Genomic DNA, 15,996 nt, shown 5'->3' on the forward strand with positions numbered 1-15,996 from the left:
TCAGGATCTCCTCAGTTGCTAATAGCAATTCCCACCTTGGAGTTTACCAAGACTTATGGGTAGAAAAGCCACACTAAGTAATTTACTACACCGCATGCCGTAAAGATTACAGCCTTGGAACCCTATGGGGCAGTTCCACTCTTGTCCTGTAGGGTCGTTACGAGTTGGACTTGACTCACTGACACACAGTAGTGTCACCCAGACAGGAAGTGAGGCCTGCCTGGACCTGCTAGCCAGAAGAGAGGTGTTAATGATAAGTTAGCAGAGGTTACCCCAGGTGCATTTGCAGGGAGGGAGGGCTGAAAATGTTAATTTTTCTATAAAGTTTGGAACTTTTAGCGCCAGCAGTTGTAACAACTGTAATGAAACCCAGGGAACTCTGGTGGGGCTGTGGTTAAAGCACTGGGCTGCTAACCAAAAGGTCGATGGTTCGAACCCACCAGCCGCTTAGCGGGAGAAAGATGAGACAGTGAGCTTTGGTCAAGATTGACAGCCTTGGAAACCCTATGGGACAGTTCTACTCTGTCCTCAGAATCAACTTGATGGCACTGGGTTTTGGGTAATGAAACTGAACTCAAATATGACACCCTCCAACCTCTCCCCCTGGCTGACCCGCGTGTCCTCTCACTGCAGCCCCGAGGAGGCTGGGCGGTACCTGGAGACCTACAAGGCCTACGAGCAGAAGCCGGCGGATCTGCTGATGGAGCGGCTGGAGCAGAACTTTGTCTCCCGGGTGAGGCTGCCCACCTCCCGCCCAGGCACCTCATGTCCCTGCCGGGCCTCCCCCAGCTCCCGGGTGGTTGAGCTTTCATTCTGACCTCAGGTCACATCCATCTACCCCCCAGGCCTCTCCTGTCCTGAGACATCCCCAGCCTCACAAGCCACACTGCAGCCACAGGGCCCCCCCCCCGCTGTAGACCCTTTGGTGGCTCCCAGTGTGCCCGGCCAGAGCCCAGGCTTCCCGCTTCATGCTCTCCCAGCAGGAGCCTCCAGCCACTCAAACGGCGGCTCAACTACTAACTGAAAGGTTGGCGTTTTGAACCCACCCCGAGGTGCCTCGGAAGAAAGGCGTGGTGATCAGTCCTGGCAACTCCATGGAGCGGTTCTACTCTGCACACATGGGGTCGCCCGAGTCAGAATTGACTTGGTAGGAACTGTGTCTGTCCGGCCGGCCCCATTCTCCCCAGTGCCCTTGTAGCCTCGCACTGGTTACACCGTCCTTCTGTGCCTAACTTGCTCCTCCAAGCATCTGCCCATTCTGTACCCTCTGCCTGATTCCATCCCTAACCTCAGCTCAGAGGCCCCTTCCTCCAGGAAGTCTTCCCTGACCTCAGGCTGGTCCAGGTTTTCCCCTTTGGGTCCCACAGCCCCGTCGTCCCCTCTCCCAGCCCTGCCCACTCTGGGTCCTCACCGTCTGAGAACAAGTCTGTCTCCCCTACTGCACTGGGAGCTACTGGACGTCCCAGGGGGTGCTTGCTGAGTGAATTGTTGAGTCTGGGCTCCAGGACAGCGTCCTGGTGAGGAACCCTGCACTGATGCCTCTCCGGGGGGTCCTTCTGGAACACGCTAACGGGGCAGGGAGCTAGTCACTGTCAGGCCTTGTGTCAACAGCTCCTGTGTCCGAAGCTTTGGCTTCATTCTAGGCACGTTAGCTCAGCCACCTAGTTCACAGTCATTCAGTGAGAGCCTCCCTTCGAGGGGAGGAAGGGCCGTGAAGTGACTCACCCAGTGTCACACAGCCAGGAACTGGCAGGGTGGGGAACTGGACTGGGGCTGTCACACGAGGTGCACGTTAGCCACCACTGCGTAAGTTGTCAACACCCACTGTGGGCCAGCGGCCTTCTCAGCGCACGTCAGTGACGGCCACAGCAGCCCTGAGGAGGGTACTATTAGGACCCGTGATGGCTGCTGACCGGGAAGTTGGCGGTTTGAGGCCACCCAGGGGTGCCTCAGAACAGAGGCCTGGCAACCATGTCCCAAGAAATCAGCCACGAAGAATGTACGGAGCACGCGCAGTTCTGCTCCGATACATGTGGGGTTGCTGTGAGGCAGAACGGACTGGACGGCAGCTGGTTTGGTTACTTGCCCCAAAGCGGAGGCCCAGAGAGGTCAGCTTCCATGTTCCGCATGTTACAGGGAACAGGTGTGGGGCCTGGTTTTGAACCCAGGTCTGACCCCAAGGCCATCCTTCCCTCAGCAGAACCAGAACCTCCAGATCAATGACTTTTATCTCACCATGTGACCGACCCGTCAGCTGGGGTCCCTCTGTGATGACCGCTTTCAGTCAAGACAGGGGAACTCTACTGGGTGCCTTCTGCACACGGGGCAGCCTGGGGATCCGGCAGTGAGCCAGCCCTGGCCCCACGGGCTCCCTCTCCCCCCTTCCCTCTCCCACCTACCTCCCCCACCTCTCCAGGTGACCGAATGTCTGACCACCGTGAAATCAGTCAACAAAACAGACAGTCAGACCCTCCTGGCCACTTTTGGGGTAAGGAGCGACTCCCCTGCCTCCAGAGGTGTTTCTAGCCCCTGGCTTTTGCTAAGAAGCCCCCCACCCAGTTGCCTTCCACCTTCCCAGCTGGCCCCTAGTCTTAACAGGCCCTCCCTGCATCTTAGCGCCCCCCCCCCCATCAGCTGGGGCAGGACAGGGTCTGTGCTCACCTCTGACCCCTCATTCCCACCTCCCTCAGTCTCTGGAACAGCTCATTGCTGCATCGCGGGAAGACCTGGCCTTGTGCCCAGGCCTGGGGCCCCAGAAGGTAAGAGTGCTGGGGGGGTTAGGGTGCAAAGGGTCCCCAGAGCCCCAAGGTTCCAGAGTACCCTCCTACAGATGGGGAAAACTGAGGCCTGGGGCGCGAGGACAGCCCAGCCTCACACAGCCAGTCTGAGATGGACCCCAGGGGGCTCCTAACTGGCGGGGCAAAAAAACGGTGCCGAGGAACATTCCCACACTCCAGTGTGTCACACGAACATTCCCGCACTCCAGTGTGTCACACGAACATTCCCGCACTCCAGTGTGTCACACGAACATTCCCGCACTCCAGTGTGTCACACAAACGGCTCATTTAATGACTGGGCTCTTGTTTTTCTCCCTCCCACCCAGGCCCGGAGGCTGTTTGATGTCTTCCACGAGCCCTTCTTGAAAGTGCCCCGATGACCCCAGCTGTCTTAATAAAGCGTTTCCCCTCCCAGGCTGCTGCCGGGTGTGGCTGGGGCAGGCGCCGGGGCGGGCTTCGTCCTCTGGCTCTGGCCTTCCTCACAGGCCCAGGGCCACCTTCACCTCGTCGCTTGCTGTCGTCTGCGTCCCCAGAGGACACTACACGGGATCCTGCTGCAGGTCCTTCTTCCGCTTCCTCTCCCTCCCTCCCGTGGCCACCTCCCCAGGCTCCCAATTGGACTCTGGCATCTCCTCCTGGGGCCCCGTCCCTGGCCTCCCACCCTCCTGGTCTCGCTGAAGCTTCCTCCTCTTCGTGGCGGATGCCGCAGTCACCTGCGCCTCGGACTCCCCCGGACCTGGCAGCGCCGGCTCCGCCAGGGCCCCTGGGACATCAGCCCTCTCGGTCCCTGCCTCCGTCACCTTCTGCCTTCTCTCCTTCTTCTTCTTGGTGGATGCCGGAGCTGCCTGAGGCTGCGTGTCCGCCGGCCGCTCAGGCTCCGTCACCTCGTCGCATGGCTCCGTCATCACAATTAGCCCGTTGTCCTTTTTCCTCCTCTTTTTGGCGGACGCCTCAGCTGCCACAGTCAGAGGCTCGCCAGGCACCGGCAGTTCAGGCCCCATCGGCTCCCCACGGAGCTCCAGGCATCTCGTCTCTGGCTTCCCCGTCTCAATCCCCGCCTCCGGCCTCACTAGTTGCCCCTTTGCCTTCTTCCTCTTCTTCGTGGAGGGCGAAAGCATGGCTTCTCCTTGCAGCTCCACCCCCACCTGCGGCCGAGGCTCGGCTGTGCCCGCCTGCACCGGCCCCACCCCTGCCGTCCCCTTCTGCCTCGTCTTTGCGGCGGGGAGGACCATCTCTTCCAGAGGTTCGGTCAGTTCCGGCTTCACCATCTCTGCTTCTGGCTCTGCCATCCCCGTTTCTAGTTTGACCGCTTCTGCCTCTCTGAGTTGCCTCTTCTGCTTCTTGGTTGTGGAAGGTAATGGCGCTCCCAGGGCCTCCGGCGTGTCAGCTTCCGGCTCTTTCGCCAGCAGCCCCATCACCGCCACTTCTTGTTGCTGTTTCTTCTTCTTCTTCTTCCCCACATGCATCTCTGGGGACCCCAAAGCTGTGTCCACCTCCAGGGTCCCGTGCCCATTCACTGCCTCCTGAGGGACAGAGGCGTCCAACAGCTGCCTCCTCTTTTTCTTCTTCCCAGTGGCTGGTGTCTTCAGGGCCAACGCAGCCCCAGGCCCTGTGACTGGGAGGCTGCCTCCAAAGGCGGCGAACCGAGGCCTCAGACCAGGGGGGATCTGGGGTGGGGGACTGGATGGAATGGGCTGCAGAGGGGTCCCTGGCAGGGATTCTTGGAGACCCTCAAAGATCCTTATGCTGCCCTGGGGGGTCGGGGCACACGTCAGTCCACCATCTGTCTTGGCTGAGGGGGCCAGCAGGGTGGCTTCTACAGCCTGGGGATCCCTGCAGCTGAGGACTCGGTAACGACGTCGCTTCCCTGCCAACTTGCCCTTCACGATCTGGGAGCCAGAGAGAGGCACGACGCGTCCATTGAGGCTGCAGGGAGGAAGGAGAGAGCAGAGGCCTGGTCAGGTTCTACTGGTGGGGCAGGGAGGAGGCACAGACAAGCAGCATTCCTAGGCCCCTCGGGCACAGCCTCTAAACTCCAGCCCCAAGCTCAGCCTTCGGGGTGGGGAGTGTTCCCAGGAGGTAGCATGGGACCACTCACCAATCTGGGGCGAAGTCCGCAGGGGCTCGGATAAGCCACAGCTCCGTATCTGGGTCTGCCAGCGCCTCCAAGGAGACACGAGGGAGTTCTGAGGCTGGGGGCGTCGCAGCGAAGTTGGGGGGACAAGAGAACCGCGCAGCACCTGCCGAGGGGAGGAAGTAGAAGCTGCTGGCACTTTCCTACCCGTCTGATCTTCCAGACGAGGCTTCCTGCGGCCCACTGACCTCAACCTTTTGAGTATTCCAGGCCCCTACCTGGCTTCCCCTGCTTGTAAGCCCGGGGTGCCCCTATCTCCACCGATTCAGTCCCTGGGGGCGCCCTTCTCACTGGTACTGCTCCCAAGATCCCTCTCTCCGAAGCCACCCACCTCCCCAGTCCCGTCTGCGAGAGTGGCTCCTCTCCGCCCAAACTCTCCAGGATGCCCTTTGTCTCCTAGTTTGTCCGCCCCGCCTCACACCCTGTCAACTCGCCCCACAGCGGCTCACCATCAGACGCGGCTTCCGCCATGCCGGGACCCCTACGGCACGCAGATCAGGTGGTTAGACCCGCTAGAGCCCCGCCGCCGACCACGTGGAACCGAAGGGGCGGGGCCTTATCGGGAGCGTCCAAGTGGCGCTGCTCGTGAGGGGAGTCTCTCTGAGCCTGCTCGTTCTATGAGTAGAGCAGGACAATGTTTCCACCTATGCAGAACGGACAACCGAGGAAAATGTCTTTTCTTGAAAATCACCTCCCGAAAGTGGCTCAGTAACTTCTCAGCGGGAGTCCGAGCCTCACTCCTAGCGGGTCTCTCCCCACCGTCTCTCAGATGTGACTTGCCCCACCAGCGCCTTAAAGGAGCAGCTCTAGGGATAGGACTTAACTTTTAAAGAAACAAGATCGATTGGTCTGAATTCTTAAACAGGTAAGAGGCCTAGTTAGAGGATCTGTGCTTGTTAACAGTGTTAGAATCTCTATAGGAGAGACTGAGATGCCTCAGAAATTCAGGACTTGAGTGGGAGAGGTGGGAAAATGAAGGAATGGGAGTAATCTCTTCCGAGGGCGTTAAGTACCAGTCAAGGGCGGGGCCTCCAGGCTCGCGGGAGCGGGAAATGCTAGGGGAGGACCAGCCAGGGGGCGGAGCCTGGGATCTGGAGGCGGAGCCTCGGGACCTGCGGCCGGACACGCGTGGGGCGTGGAGGTTGAGGGGTGGGGCTTGTGGATCAAAGGAGACCGGTAGATGCCTTTGAGGATTAGTCTCGAACGTGGGGACATTCTCGACGGCTTTGAGGAAGGGAGTCCCGGCGCCCGTGTAAACAATACCACGTGGACGTGGACTTGGGGGAGACACTCACGCCCCTTCCCGCGGGGACTGCGCTGCGTGGGGCAGCGGGCGGAGCCGCGGGACGGTGGCTAGACAGGGTGACCCGACTGCATTCCTGGGCAGTGTGTCAGCACCGCTCCCCGCCCCCTCTGCTGAGATTTCGGATCCTCCTTTAGAATTGGGGCGCCCCCTCCTCCCTAGGGCGGGAGAGGATTCCTAGACAGGCGGGAGGATCAGGGGAGAGGATAGCGCTCCCTCTGCTCGGATCTCCAGACAGTTTCCGCGCGTGGGCGAGACGACGGGGCGCTGTCCCTGCTGGCTCCGGAACTACAACTCCCAGAAGACCCAAGGAAGGCGTAACAGACGTCCGCCGCGGAAGCTGCTGGGGGTTGTAGTCTCAGCTTCCCATTCTGGGAACTGTTGCTGGGCAATCCAACCTGCCCTTTTTAACCGACGGGGAGATTGATATTCAAAAGAATACTGATTTAGCTGGGCGCTTTTCTCGCCTTAGAGGCGGGGCATGGGAGCCTCCTCCAGCTTCTAACCTTCTACTCCTTTGGTGGCGTCCAAGCCTTCAGTCAGGAAGGATGGAACAGCCTGGCCCAGGGGTGGGGTAGGTTCGCGGGAACACTGCCCTCTGCTCCTGTGCCTACCTGGCCAAGTCGCTCTCGGCCTCTGGATCTTGCCCTTCCTATCTGTGAAATGGACTCCAGCTGAATCCGAATGAGACGTGTCAATCTGCGACCTGTCCCTCCGAGACTACAAGTCCCAAAATGCTCGAGGCGACCCCGGCTCCCCCTCCCCTCCCGGGCCCGCCTCCCTCCTGCCTGAATTACGTAGTCTAACCTGTTCCAGGCGCCCGCCCCGCCCCGTCCTCCGCTGCCAGCAGCCAGAGCCGGAGCCGGAGGGAGCCCCCCAGTGCCAGGATCTGCCTGGGATCCGTGAGTTCCACTCCCCTGGGGTCCAGCGGCTTGAGAGGAGCCAGACACTCGAGTCCCTGGGAGGACTGGGAAGGGACTCGGACTCCGGGTCCTGGGGCGGACTTGGGGGTACGCAGACGCCTGGGTCCCTGGAAGGCGAGAATTCGCACTCCTGGTTTACTGGGCGGAAGGAAGGGGCACTTGGACGGCTGAGTTAACAGAATGTTGGGCTCGGACTCCTTGGTCCCGGGGAGACGTTGGAGCTAGGATTCCCGAGTCCCAGGAATGAGGGGCGCTCGGAAATCTGAGAGCTGGAACAGAAGTGAGGTCTTGGATCCCTGAGCCTTGGGCAGAATTGGGAGGCGGGGAGTCCTGGCAGTCTGGGATGGGCGGCCATCCCTGCCCGCCTTCCAGCTACTTTCTCTGGGGAGTCTTTAGAGGTCTGATCGGAATTAGGGGCGAGGTAGGAATAGTGGAACCTGGGTGTCTACAGTACAGCGGGCCAAGGACCCGGGGTCTCTCTGAAGACGGTGTCCTGGCGCTCTCCTCCCGGCCCTGGGGTGCGGGCGGGGGGGGGCGAGGTAGCTCTCCGGCCTCCGCTGTGCTGCAGCGCGAACCCCAACATGTCATTAACCGGGGCGTCAGACCTGCCGAACCAGAGGACGGACCTCCGCCCCAGGGCGCCCCCTGGCGGGGGCGGGGGGCCTCCTATTGCCCCACGATGGGTGGGAAATAGCTGGGGTTTGCAGGGGGCGTTCTGGAACCCAGGGCAGAATTCCAGAACACAGAGTAGGATTCTGGGAGGCTTGTGTGGCGGGGCACTGGCACATTATCAGAGAGGAAAGGGTAAACCGAGTCTCAGAGCGGTCACACAGGAAGCAGAGTTGGGGGCCAGGATTTCAAATCCCCCTCTCTGACGCAAAGGGCTCCATCCACTCCCACCAGATTTTCTGACTAACCTTCTCCCTCCCAGGGCTCCTTGCCCTGACCCTGAGGTGAGAAATGTCACCTCCAGCCCCCTCTGGGTGACCTGAGCTAGCACGGGAGATAAGGGAGGGAGAGGGGCTAATTCTGGAAGTGTCTGCTTGTCCTTGAGGCTGGGGGAGGGCCTGGCCCGGCCCCTCCCTCTGTCGTCCCCCATCCCTCCACCCCCATCTGTGTGTCATGTAGGGGATTAAACAAGGGGGTGGGGGAGGCAGGAGGTTGGGATGAGAGCTGACAGAGTGCACTTCCTAGTGTCAGGGCCTGAAGGGCAGTTGGTGATAGTCCGAGATGGAATTAAAAATAATAACTGTGGCTGCCAAGCCAGGGCTCAGGGTGTGCCAAGCTCCGGGCTGGCATCAATGATCAGGGGGGTAGACAAGATGGGCCCTGTTGTCAGACATCTCGGGCACTTGCCCAGCCATCTCACTGCTGCTGAGGGAGCTTTGTCAACTCCAAGAACTACTGACTCCTCCCTGCTCCAGTGGGGAAACTCAGACCGGAGAGCAGACGCAGCCCGCAGCCCACAGCCCGGACTTCTGCTTCCCTCTCTCTGGAATCTTCAAGGACTCCCCCAGCCCTTGTCCCTAAGTTATTGGGGTCGATGACTGGCCAGAACTCAGGAAGACTGGGGAATTAGTGCTACTGACATCCCAGGGCTCAAGGAGGGGAGACCTAGGGGGTCAAACTCAGGACTTTTAGAATCTCAGAAAAAGTTGAAGGGGCTCTTTTCGGGAGAAAAATCAACACTTTGGGTCTTCAGCCCTCTTGATGTATCAGATCCTGTGTCAGCTTCATGGGCAGGCGAGGAGGACAGGTCATTAATCTTCTCTGTGTAGTCACTATGAGTCGGAATCAACTGGAAGGCAGTGGGGTTTGGTAGCGCAGTGGTTAGGCTCTCTGCTGCTGACCAAAATGTCAGTGGTTTGAATCCACCAGCCAGTCCAAGGAAAACAGATGTGCAGTCGGTTTTTGCAAAGATTGACAGCTTTTGAAACTCTATGGGGCAGTTCTACTCTGTCTTACAGGATCGCTGTGAGTCGGAATCAACCTGACAACGCTTTTTTTTTTTTTTTTTTTTTAATGTGTGAGCTTTATTTCACCCCTTGCATCATTCAAACCCAGTATGTAAATTAGGTCACACAGACTTCATGGCCCTTTGAGATGAAGATAGTAATCCCTTCGTAATACTCAGGAGGAGACCGAGGCACAGAGAAGCCAAACAACTAGCCTAAGGTGGAGGACGAGAGAGGAAAAGGCCTTTGTTCCACACACGCTGAAAACAAGTCCCACAGAGGGCGGGGCCGCTGGGCCCCAGTAGAGCTGTGGGATTCTCAGGGTTCCCAGCCCTGCCTGGCGCTCTGGCCTGGTTCCTGCTGAGGATGACTCCTCCAGGAAGACCTCGGGAACCTTAACCCCAAAGAACCTGGCTAGGGTGCAGGAGAGACAGCGAAGGAGTGGTAGAGGTGGAAGGGAGGGGCAGCCAGGGGAGGGGGAGAGTGTGGAGAGGTGGGGGGGGAACCTGGGTGTGGCAGGGAGCCGACCGACCGGAGAGGGAGCTGGAGCTGGACAGGGACCCTGGGAGGAGACCCAGGGCTGGAGAGCTGGGGTAGGGGCCTGCGAGCAGAGGCGTAGCCCGCGCCGCCCCCGCGCCCCGCCCGGCCCCCGCTTCCCAGCCGCCGGGACGGTGCCGCACCTGCCCGGGCCCGCCGTGCATTCCGGGGACCTGAGCTCAGGCGCCGGCCGTCCTCCTGGGTGGGGTCGGGTGGTGGTGACCCGGGGGCGCCCCCTGGCGGCCCCAACACCCCCTCCCTCGGTGCGCACGAGCCCCTGCAACGGCCCCACGCCCAGGGCTGGCATTTCCTAAGCCAAGGGATGTCAGGCTGGAATCTCACAATGTTAAACTTTTGAGAAGCTTGAAATCCCCCAAGAACCCGTCTCTGCAGGAATGTTGCTGGCACCGGAGGCCGCCATAGACTTGTTCATTTTTATAGTTTAACAGGCACAGAGTGCTTCCTGCGTACCTCCTGGGAATCCAAAAGCCCCGAGTTTTGATTGTTGTCACATCTTTCTGAGGCATCAGTTCTCAGAACCTTGAGTTCCTCCTTCACCTTCCACCCAGTTCGATCCTCACAAAAGTCCTGTGAGGTGGACTGTTTTTATCCTCATTGTACTGTATCAGGAAACTGAAGCAGGAAGGTTAAGCCTCTTGCTAGGATGGAAAGGTGGCAGGGCCAGATTCGAACTTTTGGAGTTTGACTTACCCACTGCACTCGACCACACACCCACCTAGACTGTGTGGACAGCGGCATCCTGGGATAGACAGAAAATGGAATAGAAAATGGTGCACAAGGACTAGGACTCTGGAATACCCAAGTCAGAGGATTCGAGAATGTTCCAGAGATGGAATCTTGGGCTCTGAACTTTCCAAGAATAGAATCTCAAGTCCCATGGACTTCCAGAGGAACTGACAAATCTGTCCTGGAAGAAGTGCAGCTGGAATGCTCCTTGGAAGTGAAAACAGACAGACTTCGTCTCACCCACTTTGGTCATGTTGTCAGAAGGGACCATTCCCTGGAGAAGGATATCGTACTTGGTAAAGTGGAGGGTCAACGAAAAAGGGGAAAGCCCTCAATGAGATGGACTGACACAGTGGCTGCAATGATGGGCTCAGGTATACCAAGGATTATGGGGCTGGCACAGGACTGGGCAGTGTTTTGTTCTATTGTACATAGATAGGGTTGCTACGAGTCAGAGCTGACTTGGTGGCACCTAACCACAACAACAACAGAACTTGAACTAGGCATCGCTGGGTGATGCAAATGGTTTGAACTGATACTTAATCTAAGCATTGGAGGTTTGAACTTACCTGGCTATGCCATGGAAGAAAAGGCTGGTTGGTGATCTTCCTTAACTACGGCCAAGAAAAGCCTGTGGAACAGTTCTACCCCATAACACGTGCGGTTGCTGTGAGTCGGAACTTGGTTTGTGGGGCTTGATAATCACAGTCTCCAGGTTCTTACAGTTTCAGACTCGGGACTTCACAGAGTTTGAAAGAGTCTCTGAAAAGAGCTGGTTTGCCGCCTCCTTTCTCTGGTGGGGAAACTGAGGCCTGAGGAGTGGAGGGGACTCCTAGCCCAAGGTCACACACTCCCAACACACCCAGAGGACCCGCCAGCCCCAACAGGATCTGTTCCTGCGGCTTCCCAGACAGAGGCCGGTACCGGCATGCCCCAGCCCGCCCTGCTGCCCACGCCTGTATCACCAAAGCTAAGCGGTCGGTGCAGCGGGAGGTGGTGGGGCTGCTGGGCGTGGTGACTAGAATGAGGATGGCACTGGCCTGGCCCCCTCCCACTGGGCTGGTGACCACAGACACCCATCCACCCTGGCCACTCCCTGTTCCTCTTACTGTCGGTTAGTGTGAGTCAGGCCTCCCCTGGGCAGGGATACTGCGGGAGGAAGCTGGCCAGTCCCTGCTCTCCAGGGCCACCCCAGTCTGGTGGCGATGACCCAGAATAACAACTAAGAGCTGGGTGTGAAGCCCAGTACTAGGTACTTCTTAATGGGTGACCTGGAACCTGTTTCTAGGACTCAATTGCCTTTAAGGAGGTTTTAGGAATCTCTGAGTGGTGCAAACCGTTGACACACTTGGCTGGTAACCAAAAGCCTGGAGGTTCAGGTCACCCAGAAAAGCCTGGCGATCACGTCCCAAAACATCAGCCCCTGGGAACCCTGTGGAGCACAGTTCTACTCGGACACATTGGGAACGGGCATCATTTGGAATTGACTCAACAGCAGCTGTTCTTTTAAGGTGGTTCTGACCATTGAATGAAGTATTGAGTGCAAAGCACTTAGTTAGCACAGTTCTAGAAGGCAGTGGGCCCTTAAGGAATGATGGTTGTTTTAATTACCTGGTACCCTAAGCAACTGGCATATCCCAGCACACAGTAGGCAGCTTAATTCTTATTTTAAAAATACCCCCAGCATCAAGCCAGCTTCTGGTCCAAAGTAGGCATTCAATAATTGATACCTTTTACTTTTATGAAAGACATATGATGATGATGATGATGATGATGATGATGAAAGGCATCATATTGCACTGGGCAGATCTTTAAATGGACCTCTTTAAAGTGTGAAAGAGTACAGACCTGACTTTGAAGACCAAGATTCGCCTGACCCAAGTGATAGTATTATCAGTCACCTCATGTGCATGTGAAAGCTGGACAATGAATAAGGAAGCCCAAAGAAAAGTTGATGCCTTTGAATTGTGTTGGTGAAAAATACTGAAGATACCATGGACTGTCAGAAGAACGAACAAATCTGTCCTGGAAGAAGTGCAGCCGGAATGCTCCTTGGAGGTGAAAACAGTCAGACTTCGTCTCACCTGCTTTGGTCATGTTGTCAGAAGGGACCATTCCCTGGAGAAGGATATCATGCTTGGTAAAGTGGAGGGTCAACGAAAAAGGGGAAGGCCCTCAACGAGATGGACTGACACAGTGGCTGCAACGATGGGCTCAGGTACAACAAGGACTGTGTCTGGCACAGGACCAGCCAGTGTTTCTTTCTGTTGTACTTGGGGTTGTTATGGGTCAGAGCCAACTCGACAGCACCTAACAACAACGACATTATTACATCCTAGGTTCACTGTGAGGAGCCTTGGTGGCTAACCGAAAGGTTGAAGGTTCAAACCCACTCAGCCACTTCTTGGAAAAAAGAACTTGGTGATCTGCTCCCATAAAGATTACAGCCTAAAAAACCTTATGAAGGCAGTTGTACTCTGTCACACGAGGTCACGATGATTCGAAATTGACTCAAGGCATCTAACAAAAACAACAGTTTCGAGTATAATATAAACTCATTGCTGTTGAGTCAGTTCTGACTCATAGTGACCTCCATTGGGTTTCCAAGGCTGTACATCTTTATGGAAGCAGACTGCCTCATCTTTCTTCTGTGGAGCAGCTGGTGGGTTTGAACCACTGAGCTTTTGATTAGCAGCCAAATGCCTTAACCACTACACCAACCAGAGCTCTTTCGACTATAATGCAACTGACTGACTGACTGCCATCAAGTTGACTCCAACTCATAGCGACCCCTATTGGTTTTTAGAGGCAGTAAATCTTTACACTGAAGTAGATTACCCAGTCTTCCTTCTGAGGAGTGGCTGGTGGGTTTGAACTGCTAAAATGCTTTAGGCATTATACCACCAGAGCCCCTTTGACTATAATATAACCAAAAAACCAAACTCACTGCTGTGGAGTCGGATCCTACTCATAATGACCTCTCCTTAGTTGCCCAGGTGGTATCACCACGGAAGTAGATTGCCCAGGCTTCCTTCTGTGGAGTGGCTGGTGGGTTTGAACCGCCAGCCTTCTGTTCAGCAGTCAAATGCTTTAGGATTTATCTACAGCCTAAAGCCTAGACTATAATATGTTGTTGTCAATGTGAGACTATAATATAGTAGGTGGCAATCGACAGGTAATTGTTGAAGGAGTGATGTAAGACTTATTAGAACTGAGATAAAGAGATGGGCAGGAGGCAAGTAAAGAGGGAATTGTTTGGCGCCTTCTAGGAGGAGCTGGGACTTCTAGGTGGCGTGTGAACTGCGCTTTGAAGAAGTCAGCATTTCCTGGCTGGGAAAGCAGAAGGGCCAGGCGCTTCCAGTGGACGGAACAAGGGGCGTAAAGACGCTGGCTGGCCGGCTTCTCACCGCCCCAGGTTCCTTGCGGGCAGGGTCTGGACGGGCGGGGTCTGAGGACGCTCCTCCCCCTGCAGGCGTCCCGCTCCAGCCGGCACCATGGACAGCGAGGCATTCCAGGGCGCCCGGGACCTTCTGGACTTGAACTTCCAATGTGAGCTGGGTTAGGGGGCGGTGCTTTCTGGGCCAGGGCTTTCGGGGGCGCAGGGGCGGGGCCCTGCCAGGAGGCCCACTCTTACCACTCCCACTCGCCCCCAGCGCTGGCCATGAAGCACATGGACTTGAAGCAGATGGAGCTGGACACGGCGGCGGCCAAAGTAGACGAGCTGACCAAACAGCTGGAGTCGCTGTGGTCCGACTCGCCAGCGCTTCCTGGGCCCCAGGCCGGAGCCCCGTCTAGGGTGAGTCGGTCCACCTTGGGCCCCACCATGGCCTCCAAAGCCAGTTTCTCCCCACACCTTTGACTAGAGGCCTGGCTTTCAAGCAAAGCGGTCACATGTGGTTATGCAGGTTGTGGACTTTGCAGACACTTGAAAGGACCAGGATACCAGAAAGCAAGCAGCCTTTTCCTGGGCTGCACAAAAGCACCTCGATTCAGATTTCAGGGCTTTCTTCAACTGGGCTCTGATTCCCGTGGGTTGAACTTCGGTGACCTTATTTTAACCCTCTACCTATCCCCCCCTATGTCTCCTTGTGCCCTTCCATGGCCCGGCCTTCCCACAGCTGCCCCGGTACAGCTCCAGCCCGGTCCCCGAGTCCTTGAGCAGCCGCGGATCCCCCCGGAGGGCGCCCACCGACAGCGCAGACACCTCTTTCGGACGTTCCGAGAGCGCCCCTTCCCTGCTCCCCTACAGTCAGCTGTCCCCGAAGGGTCGGCCGTCGTCGCCCCGCACCCCGCTCTACCTGCAGCCAGACGCCTACAGCAGCCTGGACCGCGCGCCCTCGCCCCGGCAGCGCGCCTTTGAAGGCGCAGGTGGCTCTCTGGGCCGCGCGCCCTCTCCGCGTCCCGGGACGGGCCCGCTGCGCCAGCAGGGTCCCCCCACGCCCTTCGACTTCCTGGGCCGCGCCGGCTCCCCGCGTGGCAGCCCCCTGGCCGACGGGCCCCAGGCCTTCTTCCCCGAGCGCGGGCCCTCGCCGCGCCCCTCTGTCGCCTCCTACGACGCGACGGCGGCCTTCGGGAGCCCCCTGCTGGGCGCCAGCGGCAGCGCCTTCGCACCGCCCCTGCGAGCTCAAGGTAAGCTTGGGGCTCGGACGCCGGGAGCCGCGGGCAGGATGCGGGCCTGGGGCCAGCTCCGCCCGCGCCCTCACTCGGAACCTCTCCCCAGACGACCTGACGCTGCGCCGGCGGCCCCCTAAGGCCTGGAACGAGTCGGACCTGGACGTGGCATACGAGAAGAAGTCTTCGCAGACCACGAATTATGACCGTGCGTGCAGACGGGTCGGCGGGGAGGGCGGGAGGCGAGGCGCCCCTGGCCCCGCCCCCTGACCCTAAGGACCCCTGTCTGCAGGCCTGGATGTTTTCCAGAGGCCTGCCTCGCCTGGCCTGCAGCTGTTGCCCTGGAGAGAGAGTAGCTTGGATGGGCTAGGGGCCGCTGGCAAGGTGAGGGGCCCGGAAGCTGGGACTTGGGGGATGGGTATAGGGAGGTCAAGGCCAGTCCCCCCCTCCTGGCTCTCCCAGGCTTTGTTTCCTTGCCCTCGGCCCTCTAACTTGCCTTGACTTATTTTTTCCTCTCTACCTCTCTCCTCTCTCATCCATCCCTTGCTCCCGCTCCCGTCTTCCTCCCACCTGAGTCTCTTCCCTTTTTCTCTCCCCTCAGGACAATCTCACCAGCGCCACCTTGCCCCGGAATTACAAAGTGTCCCTTCTGGCCAACGACAGGCGCTCTGATGTGGGCAGCTTCCGGCGTTCGCTGGGCTCCGCAGGACCAGCAGGCACTTTGCCACGCAACTGGCAGCCTGTCAGCCGCATCCCCATGCCCCCTTCCAGCCCCCAGCCCCGCAGTGCACCCCGCCAGCGCCCCATTCCACTCAGCATGATATTCAAGCTGCAGAATGCCTTCTGGGAGTATGGGGCCGGCAGGGCCTCACTCCCTGGCTCCCCCATGTTTGCCCGGGCGCCTCCACCTAAGCTGCCCCCCCAGCCCCAGCCTCCCCCTCAGTCCCAGCCTCTCCCCCAGCCCCAAATGCACCCCCAGCCCCATCCACAACCCCAGCCCCAACCCCAA

General features: G+C 58.3%; 3 protein-coding genes across 3 annotated transcripts in view; 2 read left to right on the forward strand and 1 right to left on the reverse strand.

Moving 5' to 3' along the window:
- The window catches only part of ERCC1 (ERCC excision repair 1, endonuclease non-catalytic subunit), a 20,425-nt gene extending 17,268 nt beyond the window's left edge, over nucleotides 1-3,157 (forward strand). The window contains exons 5-8 of the mRNA XM_007943069.1: nucleotides 634-733; nucleotides 2,417-2,488; nucleotides 2,691-2,759; nucleotides 3,104-3,157. Coding sequence (XP_007941260.1) covers nucleotides 634-733; nucleotides 2,417-2,488; nucleotides 2,691-2,759; nucleotides 3,104-3,157 — 295 coding nt within the window. The remainder of the gene's footprint in view (nucleotides 1-633; nucleotides 734-2,416; nucleotides 2,489-2,690; nucleotides 2,760-3,103) is intronic.
- A 159-nt stretch (nucleotides 3,158-3,316) lies between these two features.
- POLR1G (RNA polymerase I subunit G) lies at nucleotides 3,317-5,382 on the reverse strand. The gene is made up of 3 exons (XM_007943070.1): nucleotides 5,361-5,382; nucleotides 4,876-5,017; nucleotides 3,317-4,703 (listed from the first exon to the last, which is right to left on the reverse strand). Exons 1-3 carry the CDS (start codon nucleotides 5,380-5,382, stop codon nucleotides 3,317-3,319), a joined length of 1,551 nt encoding a protein of 516 aa, XP_007941261.1.
- An 8,488-nt stretch (nucleotides 5,383-13,870) lies between these two features.
- The window catches only part of PPP1R13L (protein phosphatase 1 regulatory subunit 13 like), a 13,201-nt gene continuing 11,075 nt past the window's right edge, over nucleotides 13,871-15,996 (forward strand). The window contains exons 1-6 of the mRNA XM_042781245.1: nucleotides 13,871-13,925; nucleotides 14,030-14,172; nucleotides 14,495-15,005; nucleotides 15,097-15,195; nucleotides 15,280-15,371; nucleotides 15,589-15,996. The exon at nucleotides 15,589-15,996 is cut by the window's right edge and continues 1 nt beyond it. Of these exons, the coding sequence (XP_042637179.1) occupies nucleotides 13,871-13,925; nucleotides 14,030-14,172; nucleotides 14,495-15,005; nucleotides 15,097-15,195; nucleotides 15,280-15,371; nucleotides 15,589-15,996 (1,308 nt within the window). The remainder of the gene's footprint in view (nucleotides 13,926-14,029; nucleotides 14,173-14,494; nucleotides 15,006-15,096; nucleotides 15,196-15,279; nucleotides 15,372-15,588) is intronic.

The sequence above is a fragment of the Orycteropus afer genome, unplaced genomic scaffold (assembly GCF_000298275.1).
Source record: "Orycteropus afer afer isolate SDZICR_OR568_19922 unplaced genomic scaffold, OryAfe1.0 scaffold00099, whole genome shotgun sequence".
In the NCBI taxonomy this organism is placed as follows: Eukaryota; Metazoa; Chordata; class Mammalia; order Tubulidentata; family Orycteropodidae; genus Orycteropus; species Orycteropus afer.